The sequence below is a fragment of the Colius striatus genome, chromosome 4 (assembly GCF_028858725.1).
Source record: "Colius striatus isolate bColStr4 chromosome 4, bColStr4.1.hap1, whole genome shotgun sequence".
NCBI lineage: Eukaryota > Metazoa > Chordata > Aves > Coliiformes > Coliidae > Colius > Colius striatus.
The window spans coordinates 32,895,645-32,923,559 of record NC_084762.1 but is presented as its reverse complement, the minus strand read 5'-3'; the positions used below and the strand labels follow the sequence as shown (position 1 = coordinate 32,923,559).

The window sequence follows — 27,915 nt, the reverse complement described above, 5'->3', positions numbered from 1 at the left end:
GACAGCCCTGCGGGCCGCGGCGCCGGCCCTCGGGACGCCTGACGGGGGAATGGCCGCCCGCAGAGCGCACTGCGGCCGCTGCCCGCGGCTCCAGCTCCAGCGGAGCGAGCAGGGCGCGGGGATCCGCGCTGGGGGGTAATGGCGCTCCCCGCCACAAGCCACCACTCGCTGTGAGGGCTCTGGCAGGGGCCAGGGCCCGCCGCGGGATCCTTCCCGGGCTGGCGGAGAGAGACCTCGGGCAGGGGGAAGCAGCTCAAGGTAAACAGCCAAGAGATACAGAGTTACTGCTGCAGGGGATAGAGGGAGAGACGAAGCCCGGTAAACTGATTCCTTCAGCCCAGCTGAATATCGAAAGCACACAGGGCAGAAAACACGGGACTGAAACTGAAGTACAAGCCCCATGAGTCAGCATCACTTCAGTAATTCTTAGCTGAACACCACCCTCCAGAAATCAGGCAACTTCCTCTCCCTCTCGCTGCAAGTTATAGGAACGCTGTAAGGTCTCATAGGACACAGAGCGCCTCCAGCCGTCGCTAAACCTCCTCATGTACATCCCTGCTCAGCTAAACCATCCTCATCCTTTGAGGCAAGCTCCCTCATCGATGAAAAAAAAAAAAAGCCACAATCTTTGTTTTAATCTTTGTCCCAACTGCTGACCTTGCATCTCTCTCTCTTCTGGGGCAGTATGGCACAAGATCGGGGTCTGCATGGGCCAGAAGACAATTAAAGTAGGGTCCTGTCTTCCTTGTACTGAACTCTGTTCAGGTACTACCAGACAAGGTCTGCATTGTGTTCTCTATCACATCACTTTACACCCACAATTTTCCAGTAATATTTTATAATTAGGACAGATAATACTGAAAATTAACTTTTAAGCATTAATCTGAAAAGATTGTGGAAATAAAAATCAGTATCTTGTTTTTTCAGAAAACTATTAAATCCGGTTTATTCACACTGAAAACAAAAAGTTAAATCTATTATAAATCTGTAAGGATGCAAAGAATACATAGCTGAAGGGAGCAACTAGTTTAACACTTTAGTGAACAGGTGGTGCTTTACGTGCTGTGGTTAGTAAATTGATTAAACAAATGGTACCTCATGTGTCTGTTTTTATTTATTCACTCTATAATCAAATTGCACGGTAGCAATTTCATTCAATCCCTCAAGACAGGAAATTGATTTCATAATTAAGTTTTCTGCAATAAACTATTTTACATCAAAGTAAGTACATACACAAAGTATAACGTGAAAGTGGACTGGGGACGTTAATGCAGTGCCATATAAAGAAAGTTCTAAAGGAGTCTGCTTCAGTACTGTAAGCAATGGATGATGTTTGTATATATCCAGCATTAGAACAGCTCTGATGTTTTTGGTATAAATACCTTTATGTGGCACTGCAGTGCACTGTGCAAACATACTCCACGAGAAAAACATATTTGCTGACAGCAAAAAAAGCTGTAACAAACACATCAGTAAAAAGTCCCCTGGCCACTACAAGCATCATTCTTCAAACCCAACCTTTACATCCATCTTCTTTCAGAAATCTGATTACATTTTCTTCCAGCATCCAGGTCTTTAGAAAAGAAACATGCCTAGCAGGTATCCATGTATATTGAACTTTACTCAAAATAGCTTTGCCAAATTTGCCCTCAAACATTTCAGATCTATTGATCCCAGACCAGTAGTGACACACAAACACAGAGCTGGCAGTTACTTAAGAAGTTTCGGCACAGTTAGAGTAGGAACTGTAATTTCTTTAAAAATTGGCACATAGTTTGGATTGGGCTGGCTTGGACCTTGATCCAGAGTCTCAATGATAGTCTGCTTCATATCTCTGCTGGCGTCGCCTCTCACTGTCAACAAGGCTGCAATATGGTCATCCCTGCCAAAGGAAAATGGCAAAACTGGCATTAGTAGGGAACTTCACTCAAGTAAGAGTCTGTAAAAAAGATAAAAACCAAACCACAAAACCCAAAAAATAACAACAAAAAAATTTAGTTGGCAATCCTTTCATTCAGTTTCAGCAGGTACTTCAGTTCTTAATCAGGTCTCTTGTCACTCAGAACTGGCTTTCCCAGCTCAGTACAAAGTACTATTTTGGCCACTCTTGGGACTCTAAACACAGTTTATCCCTCCCAAAACACAGACTGGAAGTATTTGCATTATTCCTTTGCTGTACCACTGAGGACTTTATGTCTACCTCCTAGTTCAGGCCACATACATTTTATATTACCAATATTTTTCATAAGAAAGTGCCTACATTCTGAAACATGAAAAATATAATCACACACATTGTTTTAAAATTCACTCAAGACTACAAAGAACTGTGATGTTACCTATTTATCTATTTTGAGGGCAAAGATAACTACCTGATATCTGGGTATTTACTGACTAAAGTTGAAACTTCCAGATAGAGCAGCGAGGGATCGGTTAGCTTGATAACCTCTGCAATGGCTTCAATGATGTCACAGAGTCCTTCAGTGTCCTCTCCAGAGCCCTGCAAAATTAAAAGAAAAGAAAAATTAAAAGAACTCAGAAAAAAAATCCCCCCCAAAAAAGTAATGTCCCTAGTGCCTGTGTTTTCAGACATTGACAAAATATTTGTGAATTGTTACCATAAGTCTCTTCCCCTTTTCTCTGTTGTTCATTCAGAGACATACCCTCAGAATATTAGCCAAGAAAGTCCTGTCTTACACACAAGATGTTGTATTTCTCCACACCGTGATGCAGTCCAGTTTGAACTTTTGCTAATTTGCCTGAATAAAAATTAGGAATAACTGATGTGAAAGCCACATCTCTTCCAAAACTGTCCCTCCATTAGCTTCCTTCTAGTCACCTGCACAACACGGCAGCTTTCAACAACTGATCAACTGAACTTGTCATATCTATTTCATCTCCAGACAATTTGACTGCTCTAATTCCAGCTGATCTGCTTCTGCTGATCTGGTCCCGTTAATTTCATTTATTCCGTAACATTTTCTATCAGTGCCTTAATCTGAAACAGATCCCACATAATGAAGGTCTCTCTGATGTAGCGGTTGCCCCAACATCTTCCACAGTGAGCAGAAGTGAACACAGTTCTTTGCTGATACCCTTGTTTTTTCAGGCTTTATCTTTCTCAGCATTCTTTTTGCGTTTTGTCATCTGTTGACCCCAGGAGCTTTTCAGCAGATTCTTGCTCTTAAGCCTAAAATGAATACTTATTTTTTTAACTGTGTATCTTGTATACTGTTTCTCAGAAGCCTTTTTTTTTTGCTCGTCTTTTTCTACTACACTTTAAATGGGGTCAACATGCTTGTCTTGATGGTTCTAGACCCCTACACTGCAGACTACTTAGGTACTAAGTAACTGCATCTGTTGAATATAGGGTACTTATTTCTGTGAGGCCATTCAAACACTCAGCTGCAGAGAGCTCTATAAAGACAAAGCAGCAGAAACTGGTGTGTGTGGGTGTGTGGGGGTATGTCTGTGTGTTCAGAAACTCTGTCCATGCCTTTAGCTGGCATCCTTGATACTCACAAGCCACCCAAAAGTTTGGAGACATGGAGATCTAACTTTAGCCATTTCCCCCAAGCAATAGATATGTGTGTTTGCTTCTATATTACCAGGTAAACGGCATTACTCAAAGCAAACACTTACAGCTGCAAGCTTCTTGAACAGAAATCTGAACTGTTCTGCTTCTTTGATCATTCTTTCTGCACCCTCTTTCCTCTCTTCTGCATTCTTGAAAGATATCCGTTTTAACATGATGGCTCTGATGTACTCTACAACCACTCTCCGATGGGCCTCAACAGTCATTGTCTGAAAGAAAAGGAAAAGGTGATGGGGATTATGGCAGTGACACCTGCAAACACAGCCCTTCTTTTTAGTCTTTGAACAATTATTAGGCTTGGAAACATGTATTTGTACTTATTCACATAGTTGAATTATTTTTGAGGAGCACCAAAGGCAGAAGAACAAACATGAAGCAATTCAGATAATCTTTAGAACAGATCTGTCCTTGGCCTTTCAGCCTCACTCTTCGCATATGGTCAAGGTTTCTGCTGGAGAACTCCAGTACATCGCACAAAGCATTGCACATCTTGCCTGCATTATCTGTGCTCTGGGTCAGGTCTAGCAAGAGCCCCAGGGAGCCAGCAGCAATCACTTTCTCAGACCTTTTTCAGCTGATGAGTTGTCTGCACTTGTCTTTTTTTCTTTTTTGCCCACCATCCAGGCTGTAGAAAATATTATTTCAAGTCCTCTCAAGACTTTTTCAGAAATAACAGAGCTTACTGGTTGTTGAGGGATGGTTTCTCTTGCACTGAAAATTAAGTTTAAGATGAACAGCTCTGCTGCAGCTCAGAAAGAAAACTTAAGAAAAGCCAACAGAGCTATGATAAGGCATTCACTTGGCACATGAGGAAAATGGAGAAGTGAAACCAAAGTATGTCCCCTTCAGTGCTGGAACATACGGTGTCTTGTGTGGGAGATATTTTCATGCTGAGAGACAGAGCAAGTATGATAAATGTCAAAATATATGTGTTGGCCATCTATTTCCCTATAAGATGATAATAAATGCCACAGTGATGAAACACATGACTGCAGAGATGGGTATTAACACTTAAAAGAAACCTATGCCAAGCAACTATTACCTCACAGTAACAAAACAAACCTGGGAAAGAAAGCTGCTCTATGGATGCAGACTAATACTGAGACCAATTTATTTTATGTACTTTTTCTGAACCAAAAATGCATATTATTCACTTACATAATAAGGCCTCTAGGACTGGCAAATACTGAAGGTTAAGAGGACATCAAAGGAACTCTGAGTTGTCCCCGTTATCCTCTTTAAGAATTAAGGCAAGAAAGAGCAAGTGTACAATTTTTCACACTGTCTTTCAAACACTTCTGCTTCATTAAGGTACGTTCAAAGGTCTCACCTAAATCCTGGTCTTGCTAGCTTTAAGTATTTCCTAAACCTTAGGGAATCACTTAAGATATACTACCCTAACTACACAAAATGGACTTTATTTCAGTAAAGGATGAAAACAAATACTAACGATTAGAGGATAACAGATAAATCAACATACCCTTTGATAGGCCACAACCTAACCGAGCACATTATGCTGCTGTAACAGTACTTGAAGGATGAGTTTTGCCTTTGTTAAACCTCATGGCACCAATTTAACCATGCCCATGGTACATACTAAAACTAAGAATTACAGAATGCACATTTATTAAATAAAAAAAGTAGTTACAGGCCAGTAAAACAAGTTTCAGAAGAGCTAATCTTTATCTGACTACAAACTTCTGTGGAGAGGTAGAAAAGTACCAGCTGCTAAGAATACAATCTAGTAACATGCCAATACATTTCCTGGACTAAACCCTGCAACTATGATCTGTCTTTGACAGTATTATATGGCTCCGAACAAAAAAGATGAGAAATATTAGATTCACATTTTCATAACACGAATATTTTTTCCATTTCCAGGGATGAATCAATTCCAATTTCTATACTGCAAATCTGAATTCCATTCAGTGTTCAGAATTTCCAAACGGATGTGATATTCAGAGTACATTAGCAAAGCAGCTCAGAATATTTTGCACCTACCTTTTTATAAGGCTTTTTTATTTTTGCAAAATCATTGAAATAATCCTCCACAGTGACACAGATAGTCCCCACTGCATTAGACCCCATCAACCACTTCTTTGTCATCAGCTCATTGAGATGTGGCTGAGAAAGTAACAAGCAATCGATCAGAATGTATTTTTGACACTTTCATTGTATCAGTACAGTTACAATAAAATAGGAGACAATTTTACATGTTGTACATTTCTAAATTGTTTTCCTACAGTAACTGTTTGCTCCTTTTAAAGCAGTGCAATGTGGTCAGTTGTCAGAGTGACTGTTGCCACAGAGTGCTACCCTGACAGACAGAGTGCACACATAAACACACCACACTAACCTGTTTGTCTCATGTGAGTTCTCCAAAACCCTTTATTACTTTCTCTATTTAAATGTCTATGATAAATAAAAAAAGATAATGTTCAAGGATAAAATTGGCCTAAGAGAGGATCATTCCAGTTTCATATGAGGACCTTTTAAATCATTGTGATAACGCAACTTCACTCTTGATTTCTTGAACTGCTGCTGGCTACTCAGTTGTTCCTCTTTAATGGCCTCGCAAACTTCCTGTGTCTATACCAAACTTGGTGGCCTGTACACTTCACCCCTTTCCCAGAAGTCTAAAATACACAATTCCAACATTCTCTACATCTACATACCCACCCAGCTTTGTTGTCCATGCAGGAAGAATTCTTTATGTGTTCTATAGAGCACAGTATTTTATAAATACTTTTAATAAAAGTCTGAAGTTAACGAATTTCAAAGAATGATCATTAGAGTAGATGGAATGTCTTCTCATAATCAGTTGGCATAGTTAATGAGAAATAAAGGCTTCCCTTAAGAGCTCCAATTTTAAATCAAACGTGACTCCAACATCTTCTTAATGTGAGTCATTCAAGGTGTTTACATTAGTTCAAAATATTATTAATCTACCAAGTTCCAGAGCATCTTTCTTCACGCCCATTGATTATCTTTAGTAATAAAAATAACTCTTTTTTTTTTTCCTGAAGGATTCTATAAAAGAAGCTGAAATTTGGGAACAGAGAATCATAGAATGGTTGAGGTTGGAAGGGACCTTTACAGATCATCTAGTCCAACCGCCCTGCAGAAGCAGGTCCACCTAGATCAGGTCACATAGGAACGTCTCCAGGTGGTCTTGAAGACCTCCAAGAAAGGAGACTCCACAAGTCCTCTGGGCAGCCTGTGCCAGGGCTCCCTTACCTGAAGAGTAAAATAGTATTTTCTTATGTTTAAATGGAACTTTTTGTGTTCCAGCTTCATCCCATTACTCCTTGTCCTGTTGTTAGCTACTATAGAAAAAAGGGATGCCCCAACCTCCTGACACTCACCATTTAGATATTTGTAAATGTTAATAAGACCTCCCCTCAGTCTCCTCCAGACTAAACAGCCTCAGTTCCCGCAGCCTTTCCTCATATGAAAGATGCTCCAATCCCCTGGTCATCTTGGTGGCCCTGCACTGGACTCTCTCCAGAAGTTCTCTGTCTCTCTTGAGCTGAGGAGCCCAGAACTGGACACAGTACTCCAGATGAGGCCTCACGAGGGCAGAGTAGAGGGGGAGTAGAACCTCCCTCGACCTGCTGGCTACAGCCCATCTCTAGAGTCCATTAACTACCTTAATTATAGATGTACTGCACTTGTACCAAAGATAAATTAACATGAGAAGTAGTTTCCCAAATAATTTTTAAAAACTCAACTATGTAAGTGTACAACTAAATACAGTTTTCTAGCAAATATTCATTACATACACACACATATATATACGTGTGTATATATATATATATATTTATACACACACACCCCAAGTATCTGCCTGAAGTCATCCTGTGAAATACAATTAAGCAACTTCCATTCTCCTACACAAAAACCATACCAGTTTAATAGCAATATTGACATTTACTGGCAGTTTCCTAGCACAGGACATATAAAAGGTGTTTAGCAATCAAAAGGCTTCTTCATAACAACTTAGTTACTGAATTACTTTTTCTTATAAAATAATGCTTCTGATTTTCTGAAGAAAAAAAAAAGAGTTCTAACCTCTAAATCCATGAAGACTTCATCTAGCAGGCTAGAGCATCCTTCTTTGGCAATGACGTCTAAAGTTGAATCCATGCTTGTATGACTGCTTGACAATGTGTCTTCCATTTCAGATTTCAAGTATTTTCTTTTCAGACTGATTATAGATTCTCTGTGATAAAAAACAATGCTTTTCATCATCCACTAATGCACAACTGCATTACAACTAAATTTTCATTACAATTAAATACACAGAAAGAGACATGCTAGTCAGTCTTATTTTTGAAAGGGGAAATAATGCCTGCTGCTTGCTTTGGAAGCTTTAATTTACTCTTCAGCATGACTTTAGAATGACCAACCTAGACTACTTGTATGTTGGTAACAAACTACTACTGATTTGTTGACTTGGGAATGGCAGCAGACATAGACAAACCTGTGGCTCTACACTGAAATATGAACAATGAGGATTTCACTCTCCTGCTCTCATACTCTTAACAGCACAAGCTCTACTTTTACTTTTTCCCTAGTTCGCATCAGTTTGGTCATGCTCCTTGAGGTGAACTGTGAGAGATCAAACCTAAGAGAGAGAAGATGGCAGGCCCCAGACAAACTAACTGTAATGATTTTTTCCAAAGTCTCGAAGTTGAACATAAATTTTTCTTTGGCAATGCAATCCTTGGAATAACAAATGGATTTTCACTGGTGAGGGGCAATGGCTTGCCAAAGGCAAGAGCAATCACAGTGTCTGCCTCTTAAAACAGTCATGTATTTGAAGCTATGGTCTATGTTTAATCAGCTGAACTATCTTAACTGAAATCCTCTTTGCATACAAAAGAAGAAAGGGTTCTGGGAATGTGTAGTACTGCAAATGAAATACCAATACTTGTTTTTCGCACACGCTGCAAGGACATACAGACTTACTTAAAGGTTTGACAGTTGTTGATGACTGCAATCATGTATTGAACATAGCATTGAGGATACTGGCGATTTTTAAGATGTTCTTCTTTATACAACTGTGCTTCATCTTTGTACCTGTATCATACACAAGGAATGCCATTAAGCAGACAAAAATCTGTAATAACTTAAGTATACCTGTAAAAGCAAGTGCTCCATAAGGGCCTGTTAGGTATTTATAAGTATTTTATGAAGGACTTGCTGCCCGCATGATGTTCAGTCTCTCTGTTCTGGGCAGAATTCAACCAGGGAGGTGTTTGGTGTCTTAAGAGAAAAGGGTGTACATTTGAGATACAAATAAAGGGGAACTGACTCCAAAAATTACAGCCATTTGCAGAGAGGAACTAACAGTGCCACTCATGAGCACAGAACTTCTGTAGTGAAACTGGGGAAGAGAGGAAGAAAGTGAGAAAAGGAAAAGAAAGAAAAGCTTGGTTGGCATGGATGTGAGGACAAAATGGATGTGATGTGACAAAGCAATAAAGAAACACATATTGGAATTGTAGAAGCAAAGAGAGACTGAGGCAGGATAAAACATTTATATCTTAAAAATATTACCTGGTTAGAAATGAATTCATTTGTTGAAGACATAGAAGGAGTACCTTTGTTTTCAAATCTTCATTTATCTGAGCAGCCACTTGAAGATTCTGCTCAAACATCTAAGTTAAAAATAGTTTAAAGAGAGATCTTCATCAGTGCTAAATCAAAGTCTGAACACCTGTTTTGTTGGAGCCACTCACTAGTACCAGTTCCACGTATGTCTTTAAGGGCTTGGGTTTTTTGGGGGGGAGGGTAGTGGGTGGGGTGCAGGGGGTGTTGGTTATTTGGTTTTGGGTTTCTTTTAAATAAGCCCAGATGACTGCTGCTGACTAAACCAAAAATCGTTATTTCCTTAAGTATCATATCATAAGTTATTGACAATTATTACTATATGCTGCAGTTTTCTCTTGACATTGAAAACAGGTGCATTTTTTTCTTCAGCCAAAAAAAGACTTAGTATTTCTAATTTAGTAGGAATTTGGCTTTACAAAGGGTCAAAGTTTTTGAGTCAGCTCCTGCAGCTAGTAACGAATCATCTTGTAACTCAAATTCCTTTGCTTCCTCCATATACAAAAGCAGTAAACTCACATTAGTGAAGCACAAGGAACCCCTAAACTTTAGAAACACAACTATGCCTAACATCTAAGTGACCTACAGGGCACTGCATATGAGAAGACAGGGACTGGGAAGAAGAGTTACAAAGCCAGGTGGAAACATGAGCTGCTTTTATGCTGAGATGATTTTAAAAGTCTCATTGTTTGATGAATCTCAGCACTCGAGTCTTTGACAGCACAACAGTAAAGCCAATCAGCCATCAGTTTCTTTGACATCATACAGTTTCTTTGACATCATACACTTTCCAAAAAGGCTTAGATAAAGTCAACCTTGGCACTAACACAAAGGTAAAAGAATGTAGCAAAAATCCTGGCACAAGGCAGAAAAAAAATGTTGGGAAACAAATGCAGGAATAGACCATCTATTTTTCATTGAAAGCACCTTCATTTGTAAAGAAAGAATAGAAAAAGAGCATAATAAGCTGGCATTTCTCTGGTTGATAAAGATCAATTACAAAACTTTCCATTTCTACTTCCAACAAGAGTGCTGCAGGTTGGGGCTCTTTGTGGGACTTTTGAAAGACTTTTTTTTCATGTTAATTGAAGTAAATAACATTTTTGAACTTTAACAGAACTGTTCTTTCCAGTATTAAGGTGTTTGTATGATTAATAAGTACAAATACATGCCTACCTCATCACCACATTAACAAAGAATATTCTAATACCTTACAAACATCTCATCTGACAGGCTTATACTACAAAATTTGGATGTTAGGGATTTTTACTTAGAGACCCAAGTAAATGCTGTTCTAAATAAAAATTTCAACTAAATAGGCTGGGAAAAACATATTTCTAATCTACACAAAAAATAATTAAGTTTCTAGATGTTAAAGTGACAAAGGCAAATGAAAACTTCAAAATTAAATAATCCCTCCAACTAACTATAAAAAACAAACTCTATACTTCAGCAGACATTGAAACAGTGGCATTCCAAACAATTTGGTTTCCCCCTCCCATCCCCCCATTCCCTCAAATACATGTGCTGCTTCTGTAGATTTTCTAGAATAATCAAATTCTCTTATACCTGAAAAACAATAGCTGGGAGCGTAGTCTGATAGTAGCCATCTTGATCTGCTTCTGGTTCAGTTTCTTTTATCCAGTCTTTTTTATCTGTCTCCAGTGCTTTTCGTAGCCAGCCAATGATGTTAGACTACATTAAAAAAACATAATCAAGGCAAAGAAAGAATGTTATTTTTTAAATTTAACACAACAAAAAACCACCACAATAATATTTGTAATAACAGCCATTTCCATAATGAAAAGTAGCACAGTAACAGGTAACGTTGACCACTCTTGTCATCCCTACAATTTTGCATTGGCAGAGACTAAGGCTAGTACTGGGCAACTAGTGATGCAGTTTGAATTAAGCTTAGGCACATTTTGCAAATTAAGTGCTCCAAATACAAAGAGCAAGCCAATTCGTCAGAATCAACATGTTTACTAACTTTGGAAGCATTTATCAAGTTTTTAGAAGCAGATCATAGAATCACAGACTCATAGAATGGTAGGGGTTGGAAGGGACCTTTAGAGATCATCTAGTCCAACCTCTCTGCAGAAGCAGGTTCACCTAGATCAGGTTGCATAGGAACATGTCCAGGTGAGTCTTGAAGAGCTCCAAGGAAGGAGACTCCACAACCCCTCTATGCAGTCTGTGCCACTGCTCTGTCATTCTCACAGGGAAATAGTTTTTTCTTATATTTAAGTGGAACTTTTTGTGTTCCAGCTTCATCCCGTCAGCCCTTGTCCTGTTGCTAGATATTATACAAAAAAAGGATTCCCCAACCTCCTGACACTCACCCTTTAGAAATTTATAAATGTTAATAAGATCCCCCCTCAGTCTCCTCTTCTCCAGACTAAACAGCCCCAGTTCCCGCAGCCTTTCCTCATATGAAAGATGTTCCAGTCCCCTGATCATCTTGGTGGCCCTGCGCTGGACTCTCTCCAGACGTTCTCTGTCCCTCTTGAGCTGAGGAGCCCAGAACTGGACACACGACTCCAGATGAGGCCTCACCAGGGCAGAGTAGAGAGGAAGAATAACCTCCCAGATTAAACCAGTTTTCTGATTACTTGCATGACACTGACACCATGGACATATTGACAAGAGTAGGTTGTAAAGACCAGCATGTTTGCTAAATGTGTAAATGGATTCTTTGATTTCTAACTAAAATAATTATCCCTGTTTTCAAAGGGCTGAAGGTTTCTGCCTCTTTTCTACTTTGTTCCTGTTTAGTTAAAACCCCTAGCAATATACAGGTTCACACTTCTTTCCCACAGGAAACAGGTAGTGTGCCCCACCATGTAAAATTAAACATGACCAGTAGACATGTACAGAGAGGGAAAAAAAATCCAAAATAGATATATTCTTTTTTTTTATGCTCATGTGGCTTAACGTATTAAATCAGTATCTCTTCATCAAATCTATCAGCAGACAGGATAAAGGAGGAAACGGAATCCTACAGTCTTCCTGTACCAGAAAAGCTGTTGATCAAATATGAACTACAGTTTTATTATCTTTTTGATTACAGTGAGTCAAGCGCTGTATTTGCTAAGTACATACAGTACCACCTTCAATTACATGAACTGATGTACCATCTTTTCCCTTGTAAGTATGGAACTGCTCTAGTGACACATGATTTGCAAGAATTATTTTTTTAAGCCAGTAGCCCAGGGGACATCACATTTTCACCTTAAGATCCTAATCTTCCAGAACTTTTTTCTGAGCTGAGGTGCTTGAGGAAAAGAAAAAACTATTACAAATCTGTTAAAATCTATTAACGTTTTATTTCTCATGAAAATGAGACACTTTTATTGACTTTAACATCAATATTTAAGTTGATAGTCAAATTATGAAATACTTTCATTGATCCAACCAAATCTAGTTATTTCTTTTGATGTCCTGTTTAAAAATATTTATAACAAAATATAAAGTATATCTGTGAAGATGTGTAGGAAATTGCATCAAGCTGAATGCCCTGAAACAAACAGGCAGTCTCAGTATTTTCTGTCTTAAAAAGCAGCTAAGCCAAAAAATCAAACCTAACAAAACTACTGTTTTAAAACAATTAGTAGCTTTGTATTATTTTCGTTATAGAATATGTTATAGATATAATATTTTCCAGTAAGTAGGGAAAAAAAATTCCCATTTACAATAAAGCAATATAGGTAGTTTTTCATCTTACAAGGGGACTAAGTTAATAAAAGGCTTTTTCTGAGCCAAGACACAAGTAGCTTAAGAAAACAAACCAATGTTGTTCTTGCCTTCAGGACAAAAAAAAAAACCAAAAACTTGCATAAAATTCTTAGTAAAGCTAATGTGAAGTAGAGTCCCTTCCAGCAACTTTGAGACAGGAGTCAGGTGGTGACATGTATCAAAGTCTAAGCAGTTGCTGGACACATTTTAGCAGCTGACACATCCAAAGAAGCAAAAAATTTCCCTTCTCTGCTGGGCAAAGCTCCTAAACTTAGGAGGGGTAGGAATGTAGCTGAACAATATAGGAACAGCAAGTTCAAAGTTCCAACTATTCCAATAGCCAGTCTAAGAGGCAATGAACAAGGGATCTTTAAAGAAAAATACATTTAAAATCCTGACAATCACATACTGACTCCTTTGTCACGTAATCGACCAGTACCTGGAACCAGTTCAAGATGCACTTGAAATGGTATCCACAAAAGGAAATTACATTCATGCAGCTGACAGGCATGAAAGCAAAAAGACTGTTAAAACAATCAAACTGGCAAACATGAACATCTTGATTACCTTGAAAATATCACAACTGTATCAAATGTTGATGTAGTTACTATAGAGATCAAGCTGCACTAGTGGCTTGTATGTACAGTAACACTTAATGTACCAGCACTATGAATTCAGACATATGAACACTGGGATTCCTTCCTCTCTTATAAAATTTCATTAATACAGTCTGCAAAGCATAATTATTCCTTGAAATGTCATGAATTATGTCTATAAAATCATCTTATTACAACTTTGTAAGTAAAACTACATAAAATTAAAAATATTTTTAAAAATACAGAAATAATGATACGAAGTTCACATTTGTCACGAGTTTCCTCTGCCAGAGGGACAGCACTGAGGCACTAATGTAACCATAAACTACATTATAATAATTGCATTATTGTTACTCACAGTGAGTGTTGACATATACTTGCTGAGAAGCTGCTCTACCACATTTTGTGAAAGTAAAGCATTCAGAGAATTTACATCCACTTCAGGAGACAGTTCTGAATTTCCCATCATCTCTGCACTGAATTTGGGAAAAAAAAAAAAAGACATTGAAGATTAGCAAAGAAAAATGAGGTTAAAAGTATAAAACTGTGCAGCTTTGTTTGTATGAGCACAGTAAGAGGCTGTTCTCAAATAGCTATACATTTCAGAAAGCTCTTACTGGTAACTGCAAGAGTAAATGCATTCACAAGGAACGTAAATTAAATTGTATAAGAGAAAGAACAGGATGTAAAAGTTGTAGACCAAAACATACTAAAAAAAGTGTTACAGACATTTCAAACATTTGACCCTTTCATGTGTCGGCTACAGATTGAAGAAAAGCCAACTGGTTCAGACCGTGGCCTTTTAACAGCAGACATTGTCTTTTAAATTTCAGTGGTGACTACAACTTACACATTCTGAATTTAAGAACAGGAAAGATCTGTGAAAACAATGACATATGCTTCTCAGCGTTTCTCGAAAATGCTTCTGTTTTGTTACTTGTATCACATCCATATCAATGCTAAAATTATGTTCCACAAAATCCAGCAATGCTTCTTGTATTGGTAGAGAACACACCTAATATACGTGGAGGGGACATCCAGCAAGCCAAATCAAAATTGCATTTCATGGATACTGTATTGTAACAGCACCATTAGCTATACTTGCTTGCAAATGAAAATTTTTATAGGATTAGAAAGAAAGTAGAACAACTCTCAAATGTATTTTGACATGGATTATATAATTTCAATACTTCACAGTGATATTTTGCATCTGCATAAGATTATATAATGAGTTGCTTGTGTACCTAAAAAAGAACAAAGCTGTGCCAAAGCACAACATAGCAAGAACTCTTAATATTTCATGCTTGAAAAATCAATAACATAAAACCACACTCTTCAGAGAGTGCTTTATTAGCAGTTGATGGAAATATATTCAATCACGATCATATAAATTGCTTCACATTCCATTTCTGGCGTGTTTTTCAGGTGGAAGCCAAATTCTGTATTTGCAGTGGCAACTATAAAAAACAAATATCAAACTAAGCAAAAAAAAATTTATTTGTATGTTTCTGCAAGTTGAAATTGTTTTCTGGGCACATGTTGTGAGTTAGCATAGGGGGAACTTCCACATAATGAGAAAAAAAATCTCAAAGCACTAAAAAAAAAAAAAAAAAAGCCATACTATGGGTAACTACTCAAAATCCAAAATCCTTGACTTGGAAACCATAAAAACTACAGTAAACTGAACACTTGACTCTTGTAGCATTTTCCTGATTCCATCGGAAAAGAGACTGAAGGAATTTTAAGTGGTTCAAGCTATCCAGCAAACCAAGTTCTGTTGCTGTTTACATGAAGAATATATGTAATAGTGGTACCAGTAGCTGATAAAACAATGTTATGAATATGGGCATCAGGATCTAACAAGGCTTCTATTTCCCCCAAAACAAAGACTAGAGTCCTAGTCCCAAGACTGCACAGATTTAGTAATAGCAGTATGCTTCCAAAGTTCTCAATGGCTTAAGTATGAGAGAGAAATACATCTAGCACAGTAAAACTGCACCCCTCTCAAATATTAAAGGCTACTATTCCACGTGGAGTATCACTTTAGTTCTCAACTATGAGCTGAGTACAGTTCTAAAACCAGCTTCCAAGACATTTTAGTAAAAACAACACGATTCTTTCAAGACTCTTATCTTGCACACATTGGCTATCTTAGCAATTCATTACATGCAAAAAAGCCCTCAAAGCTTCTCTTTGTTGGTCAGTACTTTCTCACGCTGGTTTTGGAGTGCAGCTGTAACATGCAAATAAAAATGTCCATATGTCCTCTAATATTCAATTACATTTAATAACAGTAGAGAAAGATTAGAAAGGACAATGTCTTCTACCACACAATGTTCCAGAGAAATGACCAAGGAATGTAACAGCAGTTTAGAACCAATGCTTCATACAGAAAGAGGATAAAATATCACAGAAACACAGTTCTCATGACATCATATAGGCCATCTTTATAGTTTATTATAAACATATTCCTATAGAGAACTGTTTATTGTACTGTTAAGAGAAGTCCAGTGACTGAGATTTGGTAAGCTCTGCATGTCTCCCACTTGAGTACTTTTAACTTTTCCCACTCACAAGCTTGAGCTGATTTCTTCATCCGACTATCTGCTACAAACATACACAACAGCTAATTATCATCCTCTTTATAATAGCTTATTGTGATCTATAAGAACACAATTATTGTACTGCCCTCTCAGGCTTTTTGTTCTAGAAAAGAGAAACTCAAAGCCTTTTTTTTTTTTCCTGAGATATGTCCTCTAATTTTAATCACACAGGTTACATGGATATACAGGGGAGAAGTGCATTCTCAGTTATCTTGTACCACATCTACATCTCTCACTGTTTCACCTCATTTACAACATTCTGCCACCAGGTGCTACCAGCCACACAACTTGCTTTAGCAGCAATGATCCCTCTGTGGTTAGTTTGCTTTGTAAATAGAAGCAATGCTGGCTTCGCTCCCTCCGTTTGCCATTCCTGTGTTAGAACACATGTATTGAGAGTGCTTTAGCTCCAGATTGCCTAACTCAACAGCAATCTGCTCTGTTTTCCAAGGGAAGTGTAGAAGGACAATTTTAAGACCAAGAACTGCCTTCCTGGAACATCAGTCCCAAGACATAAATGAAGAACCTGGTAGCAGTGTTTCTGCTGAGGCCCTGCCCCTATAGGTAGCAGGATTCACATATTTCTGATTTTCATTCACTGGGGAGTTATTCCTCTGGCCATCCACAAACAAAAAGGAAAAGATCAATGACCTCAGCTCCTTATTAGTAGCTATATCTCTCATATGTACTGCACAGGTATGAAAGTATGCAATAGTGAATGCTTGTGATCTTTCCTGCAGAGAAGAAAAGCAGAACTTTTCAGTGCAGGGCAAAGCACAGATTTCAGAACACAAAATTTATCTTAGAGCAGATTATAAAAATTCTAGAGAACAGTATTACCTCCTATCTACTTGCTTTAAGGTATTATACTGTAACCTATGAAGCACCTAATTTGTTGAACCAGTGAGACCAAACAACTGAAGACAGCAGCAGTGTACACAGCAGCACAGACGCTGGGCCAATGCCAGCCATTGAGAAAAGGATTACAATCATGAGCCACAGAAAGGCTAGCATTACTTTTTCCCAAACAAATCAGTTGCTCTAGCAACTGCATGCCAGCAAAAACTAAACAGTTGCCATTTCAGCTTTTTCTACATGGAGGGTGAAAAAAAACAACCCAAACAGAAAAGACAAAATGCTTAAGTTATTCTAACAAATTATACAACTCAAAGGAGTTTAGGAGTACCACAGGAGACAACCTAGAAGCAGAAATTCTTCTAAATAAACAAATCACTACACAGTTCTGAGAGAAAACCCGAAGGAAGTTACTAAATTCCTTCCATTTAACAGTCATGAAACTGAAACAGACCCAATCACTGTAACAATAGTAGGTTAATAGCCATAGAAATCTGGGGCTGTGGCCGAAAACAAACATTTTGTTTCACACACAATCTCTGTCTCCTCTGCTCTCCCCAGTACTTTACCACACCAGCACACAAATACAAGGTGACTGCAGCTTCAAGCAGGTCTTTAACCACATTTAAAACTTACAGCTTACAAAGCAAGCTCAAAATTATCTGTTAGAAAATGCAAACAAGAAGGCAAAACACATAACAAACCCCCTTTTGTTTTAGCCTCTTACATGTTAATAGACATGCAAATATTAGCACATTAACTGTGTTTTGCACGCTTCCTTTCAACCAGGACTAACAAAAAAGATAAGGGGACCTTACCTTTTGTATGTGTTTAAAACCCAAGTTAGAAGGCTAACAATCTCATTTGCTTCCAGATCCTCTGCAGCAAGCTCTTGCATACGAGTGGACAAAGCTTGATGGTACATGTTGAGCAGTCTGTTAAAAATGTCATAGTGTGGAGGAAAACGTTCATCTAGCAGGGTTTTAGCCACCAGCAGGTCATCAAGGACATATTTACGTATAATTTCTAGATGGCGCACAAGCCACATTTTGTCAGATTCTCTGGTATCTGCCTGAGTGCCTTCGATTCGTGTGCTCACAGTTCTCTCCAAAATATTGAACATTTTTTCCTTCCATTTCTTTGGTCTGCCGGGAGGTATGAACCCAGTTTGTTTTTTCCGGTCTAACATGCGCCTGTCAATTTTCTCCTCCCTCTCAATTATCCTAACTACTGAAACAAGTAAGGTTGGATCTCGACGGACTGTAACAAGAGATCTTTGAACCACCATCCAAAGTTGCTTTGCCAACTCCTCAGAGAGTTTCTGCATATCCCCAAAGTATGTATGGATGAGGTTCATGTCATGTGTGTTTTTGCTGTCCATGCGATACTGCTCGTACATCAAGTTGTCACGAGAACACTCTAAATCCATCAGTTTTCGATGAGCTTGCAGAAGTTCCCCTCGCTCAATCAGATCTTGGGTCTCCCTGACTATCTCTGGAACTGAGAGGCAAAAAAAGAAGGAAAAAAACAAAGAGAGTAAAGCTATATGATCAAAACACAAAGGATAAATACAAGCCAATGAAAGCACCAAAAAACAAGATGAAGAACAGCCGTAGTAATGATTTTGAATTAAAGGAAATTACTCTGAAGTATTAAAAAATTGTTAGTAAATGCTATATATCTTTATGCATTGTTAACTATAATGCTCCATTGTTATCTATGGCCAGACAAACATCACAGTGCCAACAGAATGTAATTTCCCTTCTCTCACTCTCTCCTCTTCTTAAAAAAAAATATGAAAGTCTGCTAGGAAACAAACTGCTGTACTAGCTTTCTTGTATCTTACACAAAAGGCCTTTCACTTTTCTGACTACAAGTCACTTACCCTGTTGAACCTGAGTCTGCATATACCCAACAATTATAGACTTTTTACCTCCTTCTTAAAAGGAAATTTTTGCCTGCCTACGGCCCAAAGGAAGAATAGAGATAACTATTGATATTATTTAGAAGATTTTTTTTTTGTTCCTTAGTATTTTTCAGTATTTGAGGAATAATATAGAAGAAGATTAGGATCTTGTTAGGGAAAGAAATGAAAAAATCTCAGCAGAAAAATGGACACTGCAAAAAAGGCAGCTAGTGACAAAACTGGCAGCCTCCCAAAAGGTTTGAAGAGACAGTTGTACACAACTATTAATCATAACAAAAACCACTTGGTTTATAAAACCTTTGCTTCGCTCAGAGTGAAGTTCTCATCACCTGTACTGTGTAACAATCCCAAGGGGAGACAATTCACACTAAAAACCCTTTCAGGATGCCAGGAAAAAAAAAAAAAGGTTTATTGTCTCAATTGCTTTCATCAGTGTAAAAGAAAACACCACCCACAAAATAACTCAGCGCCAGAACAGAGAAATGTGTTGCTCCTTGTTTTTCATCGCTAGACCTTGCAGGTAAATACTACTGCTTTTTTCTTTAAGTTGCACATTTATTGCAGTTTGGTACTGTAGCAGCTAGACACACTCCTACAGTAAGAGATTAAACAATTCAAACTAGTATAACTGGGAAACCATTTTTATTTATAGGTACATTTTGTGACTTACTGTCAGGAGAAAAGGGGATAGAAAATGCTATTTAAATAAAATCAAAGGGGTATGCCAGGTTTAGCTCCCATTATAGGGGTAAAACCCCTAAAATTACAAGCAGAAAAGTCGAGGCATGGAATTCACCCTGATTCAAGATGGAACACATGTGAACTAAAATCACAGAAGTAATCCCATTTTCTTTATGGTATCTATTATATCACATTAATCTTATTTAATTTTGAAAACCTTTGCACTTTTGCAGTGGTGCAAGAAAGAAGTGTCTTCCATATGTAATTTTTTTATGAATGAGTTGGTTTCGGTGATTGTGCTGCCTGATTCTGACTGCGCACAGCTGAAACTGAATTTCAGGTGGTTTATACTTATGCTTGTATCATTAATGGATATCCTCAAGGATCCTAACTGTTGTTTGTGAAAGACTGCCGGGGAATCTTTGACTACAGATCTCATTGTTTCATGTTTTGCCTTTGTTTGCCAAAAAAAATTCACTTCCTAAAATCATCTGGGACAATTTTTACCCAGCAGGCTTACTGTAGGTACCAACTCTCATTCCAGATCTTTCCAAAGCTTCTTTCTATACATGATGGTCTTTTACACTAAACATTTTACCCCTGCTAACTTATTGCTAACAAGAAGCTTGTTGACTTGGATGTCATGGTGAGATAGGTCTGACTAGAACTCTTTACAGTAAGCCATTTAATGTATACTGAGTATTCTGTATGGTAACCATACCAGCTACTTTCCTGAATGTGATGTGTAGGTGATTCTTCCTTAATTCTTCATTCCCAATGAGGTTTTAAGTTCTTGACATTACTTGACAACTTTACACGTTAGCACCATTTTAGAGTGCTTTCAGCATGTGCTGGATTACATAAAGAATATCAGATTACCTGAAAAGATGTTCTTGAGATTTTCTACAGCAGCTGCCAGTTGGCTGTGTTGCACTACAGCATCCTTAACATCCTTGAGGTTTTCTATGGTGTTGATGCTCTGTCTCCAGTCCTTGTTGACATCTATCAAAGACTGCTGAATGTCCTTCACATCGTTCAGTGCATTGTGCAGCTGACTTAAACCTGTTCGTACTCCATCTAACTGTGACTGGATTGCTGCCTTAAATACAAATAAAAAGACAAGGAACTCATACTCATTGTTTCAAGTTCTGTATTTTCAACATTTTTCAATAATTGATTTTCATTTCAGTATCTAACATTTTCAGAGGAAAACCTCCAAATTTAAAAGGTAATATTATAGCTTCCTAAACATGTGTGACCTGCCCTGTGTGTGCATACATATTCTTTTTCTGAAGTTCTTAAGTTTTATCTAGTTTTAAAGGACGTAGACACAACTGGTTCATCCACAAAACTAACAGAAGAGCTTAGGCAGATAGATGGTCGTCTTTATAAATTTATATTAAACCAGAGTCATGGGAAGGCAGAATAGACTTCTTTGCATATCCTTCATAAATTCATCTTAAAGGGACATATTAGAAGAAAGATGATTCTGATGTTGCAACAGAACACTCGGTATGAACAGCTTCACAAAGCATTCTTCTAAAGCAATTACAAATTCGGACTGGCAACTGAAAGTGTTCGTTAAAAGAAATAAAATAAATTTTGAAATGTTCTAAAAAACAAAACAACCCTCCAGCCTGTCATGCCCGAAAGAAAAACACAGAAAACCCAAATGAAAAAGAACATTAAAAAAACTCAGTCAAACAAAACCAACACAAAACCAAACTGAATAAAATTTCAACACTGTGAAACATCACCCACCAGACCAACAATCCAACTACTATTTTGGCATAAAGAGAGCTCATTGATGCAGATACCTCTTGTGACAGGTGACACTTAAAATAATGACTCTTCAAATACACTATTAGTCCTGAATATCATTTGACAGTCCAGACATCTTGTAGAAAATGTATTAATAGTGCATATCTGAGTGAAAGAAATTGGACTACATCCACAGCATATTTTTATATATGTATTTTTTAAAATATATGAGAAAGACAAAAATGAAACTGGAAATACCAGGCTTCAAAAGACAAGAGACGTCAGTTGTAACTGTGTCATATCTCAAGTTTAAATAACCAGTAATGAAACAAGGCACTAATGGTTTTGCTAAGCTCAAAACACATTTGTTGCCATACTGTTAAGGCCAAAAAGCTTGGGCAGTCAGGGAACTTTTTGTCTAATACTAGAAGCCAAAGAGGAAATCCTGGTAACTATGAACAACATTTATTGTGTTTTAAATGTACTGGGAAAGTCTTAGAAAAATGCAGCAATTCTTAAACTACCTCTGTGTACTTTCAAATTATGACATGCTGATTTTACTGATAAGATATGTATTTTCCTGTCTAACTCTGTACAATTAAGCAGTGGTAAGGCATTTTTATACAATATCTATCCATATAACTGCTGCACTAACAGATTTTCCCCCCTACAGAGAATTAGCTAATTAGGATACTCAAACATTCAAACACAATTTTCTGAAGCTAACCAAAAAGTATTAAAAAAAAAAAAAATCCCCTGACCATTAAACGTTCAATACTTTTGACGGGATATTTCAATTTCTTCTGAGGCAGATCTACCACATGTTGCATATATCCATTTTTGCCTATTTAACTTTTGCAGAAACTCAATTCTATTAAACAGAAACAACCACTGATCTGGGTCACTGACACAAATGGCCACAGAAAATTCTGAAACCAGACATCTACTCATCTTCATTTTGTCTTCTAATAGTCATCTCGGGCCAGGAGAGGGCAGGAGGGTGGTTTGGGGGGGTGGGGCAAGGAGTGAGGCATGTCCCAGGAGTGTGAACTGTGCTTCCTAGAATGTATATTCACCTTGGATTGGACTGACCATCATTGCATTAAAAAAAATGAAAACAAAACTCAGCCATCCCAGGAACAGGACATAAAACTTCATTTTTATCTCTTGTTAAGTGAAGCCCTCAATCTGAAATCATGGAACCAGGATCTTGGCTGCCTGGTCTCCCTAGAGTCCTACGGTTCTAATTCATCATTGCAGAGTAGCTAAGAATTAAAAGGTAGAGGCCTACAGCACATTAACACTCAAGAAAAATCATGACCTAGGAATGCTCCTAGGCTACCTATACAGTATTTCTTCAGGGTGAGAGAAAAACAAAACCTAAGCTCTCCCTCTGACAGAAACAATGCACAAAGAAAGATGGCTGTCACTGCTTATAACTTTTCAGGCTCTGAAGTAGAGTCCAAGCATTTGCCTACATTTTGCACAGCAGGGCCCAGAAGTACCAGCCTGTAGTGTTGGCTGGTGCTTATCCTCCCATCATTTCAGAGTTCTGCTACTGATCCTTATAAACACTGCTTCACTAACTGCCATCAGTATCACATATCAAGCAGATATGTACAAGGCAGGAAGAGTTGTAAAGAAGAAGGCAAGAAATGGGACATAATTAAGTATCTAGGAGAGGAGTAGGACAATGTACTGGTGGGCAGATGGAGATGCTGGTTTTGGGCAGAACACCATTCCAGATCTCTGCTGCTTCATCCCTGTGACACAACCATTACCCTGGTTTTCTACTCTTCACCCTTGACTGAGCTGCTGATCTTGAGTTATCTGAAGAAAATTATGACCCAGATGAAAGCATATCCAGTCAGAAAGAAGCACCAGCACGTTCACATTAAAGATCCCCCATGTATTTATTCACATAGACGAAGTAGCTGAGGCTTTTCAACAGGGTTATCCAACTTGGAAAGCCAGCAACTCCTCTGCTCCTCTAGCTGATGATCCTGACAACCTTGTCTCTACACCTTCCACACAATATGTACACATGGTTTAAATACAGAGCAAGAGTATTTCTTACATGATCTCTGTGCTCCCATCCATTACAGTAATTCTTACAGAAAAATCTGCTTTGCTATCCATTGCCTCACCTGTTTTAGGAATGCATCTTGAATGGATTAATGAGTATTGTCCTTCTTGGAACAGATATTTCTGACCATTTACAAATTCCTGAAGTTAAGGTAACTTAACGAAAATGGCAAGGAAACTAGCTATACAGTGGATTTACAAAATTATGTTTAGTCATGACTGTCTATAGAAGCAGTCAGTAGGCAAATGACCATCCTCATATATTATAACTAGATCACAGTAACTAAACAGATGATCCATTATTAATAGACTTCTCTATATGCTTCCTGTCTTAAATGTGAAAAATCCAGCCCAAGCCATTAGGAAAATTTCTGTTCCCATGCCACAGACAAAAATGAATATGTCTTTCGTTAACAGATCTTTTCACTGTGAAAGAAAACAGGCTCCCTTCTACTTCATGCAGACTCCCACAAAGACAGAGCCATAAAACAGCTGTAAGATTAACTTATTTTGAAATGTGGTATTAGATACTGGTACACTGGTGTACCAGTCATTTTGATCTGGTAAACCCAAAAATATTTCCCAAAACACATTTCTAAGGCTCTACTCCAGCTACTTAATACTGTGGTCTAAAGTGACAGTTGGCTAGTGAGTCCCAGTGAAGGAAGAAAACACAACTCAGTAATGTGTAAGTGTCCTCCTGTGTTTAATGACAATATTTCAGTCTAAGTTGGTGTGTGCATGTATGTATATGAAGAAGTGTGAAAAGTCATGGGGTATACTTCTGCAAGAGACAAGACTGTGACAGCTTTTAGCTATCTTGCATAAACCCATGTAAAAGTCAGAGACAAAACGTAGAGATCTTTTTCAGATGTAATTACTGTTGGTTTTTTTTTTGTTAAAAGTTCAGTATTCAATCATTAACACAAAGGTTTGTTGGCTGACAGGCTACACAGAGTGAGGGTAGCTGTTCATGGATAAACTGTAAGAAGTTACAGGACACAAGAATGCTTGAAAGGCTTGAATAAAACTTCAGTAAAACATATTAGTTTGTCTTACTTTCAGAATATAAAGTTTCTATTTTGGACACAGAATCCATGGTTTAAAATGACGTGGATGAAAATGTAGAATAAGAAAAAAAAAGAAGGTACATTCACACTGCACCACAGACACTCAAGTTTACCAAAGTTTGTACCTTGAGTCGAGCTTCTACTGAAGCCTTCTTACGAGCTTCTCTCCTGCGATACTGCTCCACTTTATCCAGCTGATCAGGACGTTGAAGCATTCCCGCCACTCTCTGAACAGCTGTTGCAACTGCTTCCCTATCCGTTTCCTCCATTGTTGATTAGGAGCTCAAAATGCCTTCATCATTTAACAGTGCTGAAAGAAATACGGCATTTTTAGAAAAATTTTTTTCATTTAACTTTGGAAACATAACTTTGGCAATTAAATCAGTGCAAACTGACAGAAGTGTCGTTAGACCATGTAACAAAGAGCAGTAATCGGAATTCTACAAGAATTGCATTTAAAGTGACTTTACTCTGTTTCATTAGTTTACCCGAAATGTGCTCTGGTTATTGTTTTTGCATTTACCTTGCTCTCCATAAGTTTATAACAAAAAGAACCCCAAAAAACCTAAAAAAAAAAATCCCACAACAGACCAGCAAATCTTCATTTAAAAGAAACACCCAGATTCTAGTTAATCCTAGAGTAGGTTTGCTTATGAAAAGGAGAACGAGACAAACATAAAAGAAACTTGTGGCTGCTCCAAGCAAAATCCAAACTCTTCATCAACTAGATTCTGGTGGAGTCAAGAGAACCATAGTCTCCCTGCAGTAACAGGTCAAGTTTGCAACCAAAAGTGGAGAAGAAAAATAGCCATGGAAGCTCTAAACCCAGAGACTTAACTATAAAGCACTTCCATTTAGACTTCTGATGGAGGATTTATTTCCTTCTCTTGTTTTCAGTTCTTCTCATGGTATCAATCCATCACAGCTGTAGGTATGCATGGAAAAATAATCAAGTATTTCACCTAACTTTGCAGCAGAATTTCTAGTCAAGTCGAGGCGATGCAAGCTACTATGCAGAAAAGGTAGAATTTGCTGGCCATCAAACCAGACCTGTTCTCTCAAGCTTCACTGACTACTAAGAGAAAACTGGTGGGATCCCATTCACCAAAGATGCTCTCCGGAGAACTACAAGGAACATATCAGAGTTCTTCATTCCTTCCAAATTCTCTCCAACATTCTATGTCTTCACTCGTGCAATCAGACAGAATGCTTTAGGTTCTGCTGCCACAACCAGAAATTATACTCTTTCATACCCCTATTATTCCTTGAAATTAGATTCCTACTCTCAAAGCAGTCTGCATTCATATATCCACAGCACATCATCTAATTCAACAGAATAGTGATCTGATGAAGCACGGTGCCAGGTGTACAAAATGAAAAAGGAAAAGCAAGAAAACTCATGGATCAAGAGAAAGACAGTTTGATAGGTGAAGGAAAGTAGAAACACTTTCAATTAAAAAATAAAAACCCCTCCAAACAAGTGAAGCAATGGAAATTTCTCTCTGCCTCCCACAGGCAAACTAAAGCTCTAGACACCAAAACCCACCCTTCTTCCTCTACCTCATCTTTTGTTGCTGAGCATGACATTATATAGTAGGGAATTTCCCTTTGGCCAGTTTGGCTCAGCTTTCCCAGCTCTGTTCTCTCTCTCCAATCTCTTGTCCATCCCCAGCCTAGTCAAAGAGAGTAGAGGGCAGAATAATGAAAAAAAGAAAGCTTTGACACTGTGCAAGCACAATTCAGCAACAAACAAAACACTGATGTGTTATCAGCATTATTTTAGCCACAAATCCAAACCACGGCACCATACAGGCTGCTACAAAGAAAGTTAACTCTTAACTCAGACAGTCTCAGTATAGCATTAGTAGGACTACTCATTTTACAATCTATCAAGGTTAAAAAAAAAACCCATTCCAAGCAAGGTTTGCCCAAGAGCTAGTCTCTAGGACTCTATAGTCCTTCATTTGATATCTCAGGATCAAGTATCTTGTATCTAGTATCAAATACCTAGTATCTTCAACAATTACACGCATAAGTATATGCTTATTCCAGAATTATTTCCACAGTGTAAACTCACGTCCTGCTTTATCTCCTCAGCCGTGCAACCACTCCCATTACATCCCTACTAATGGCCTGTTTAGCTAAAACCATGTTTGATTTCCTACTCTGCATTCCAAGGTGCAGAATCTATTCCTACCACTCACACTTTTGAATGAACACTCTGGTTTTGTTTAGCCCAATTCATTTCTGAGCTATCAGGATTGAATATATAATTTTACAAAGAATTGTTGTTTTTAAAACAAGTGTTTACTACGGAAATGGTATCTGCAGTAGACAGTTTTATGTTGAATTTCTGCCTTTATTAGCAACTCTGAATACCTTCAACAGAGTTACAGTAGCTTTAACCCACAAAGCCATGACAGAGGCACATTAAGTAGACCTCATGAGCAAATTAGCCATCAACACACTGTAACCTAACCAAGCATATACTAACTTGCCGAGGCAGACAGGCTGTTGCACAATCGCTAACCATTCAGAAGGAAGTGTAGATTTTAAGAAACTGTACCAACTTTGCACAGTGTCCACGAACTAAAGCCACATCTTCAGAGCAAAGTACTGGAAGAAGTGAATGAAATAATGTCCCGAGCAGTCTTGTAGAGGCTTCAGCTGAAAGCATACCCTCACCCTCCGCACTCAAGCTCCGGGCGGGAGTCGAGAAGCGACGTGGTGGGGATGACAGGCTCACGGGGGAGGCCCCAGCCCCCTCCAGAAACGAGTTTCTAGGCTAGAGGCGCACAACGGCACACGGGTTTGGGGCACAACCCCTCAAAACAAAGCTCGGAAGAGGCGGCGGCAGCCCCCGGCCGGCAGCCCCAAGCGGAGGGGGCTCGACTCGAACGATTTGCATCAAGGCAGGTGCCCGTCCCTATTGGGCAAAGGCCGGGGACGTGCTCCCGGGCACAGAGTGAGGCTGCAGCCTCACTATACCGAGTTCCTTCGGCCCTCGGACGGCGGCCGCGCCAGAGCAGCCCCTGCACACCCTCCGACCTCGCCATGCCGAGGGGATACCCGGATCGGATGGGACCAGATCGGCCCGGCCCAGCCCAGCCCAGTCCGCCCCCCCCCCCCCCCCCCCGCTTCCCGGTGCCAGACTCGGTTCGGCACAGCCAGCGACAGCCCGTCAGGAGCCGGCAGGGCGTCGGTGCCCAGCCGAGGCGCTGGCCCAGGGCCAGTGGCAGTCGGAGACAGAGCCGCCGCTGACCACTTACCGGCCGCAGCCCACCCGCGGGAAGGTACTGACAGTCCGGCGGTGCGCATGCGCCCGGCGCACACGGTGCTGCACGGCCAGACGCACAGGCGCAGAACGAAGGAGCCCCCCCTCCAGTTCTCCCCAGCC

At 38.9% G+C, this 27,915-nt stretch overlaps 1 protein-coding gene across 1 annotated transcript; it reads right to left on the bottom strand.

Moving 5' to 3' along the window:
- Positions 1 to 946: 946 nt before the first annotated feature.
- EXOC3 (exocyst complex component 3) lies at positions 947 to 27,856 on the bottom strand. The gene is made up of 13 exons (XM_061995136.1): positions 27,788 to 27,856; positions 24,644 to 24,828; positions 20,482 to 20,701; positions 17,813 to 18,494; positions 13,895 to 14,012; positions 10,775 to 10,900; positions 9,155 to 9,255; positions 8,564 to 8,674; positions 7,664 to 7,814; positions 5,594 to 5,716; positions 3,640 to 3,801; positions 2,370 to 2,497; positions 947 to 1,882 (listed from the first exon to the last, which is right to left on the bottom strand). Exons 2-13 carry the CDS (start codon positions 24,785 to 24,787, stop codon positions 1,711 to 1,713), a joined length of 2,238 nt encoding a protein of 745 aa, XP_061851120.1. The 5' UTR covers positions 24,788 to 24,828; positions 27,788 to 27,856; the 3' UTR covers positions 947 to 1,710.
- Between the last annotated feature and the right edge of the window lie 59 nt (positions 27,857 to 27,915).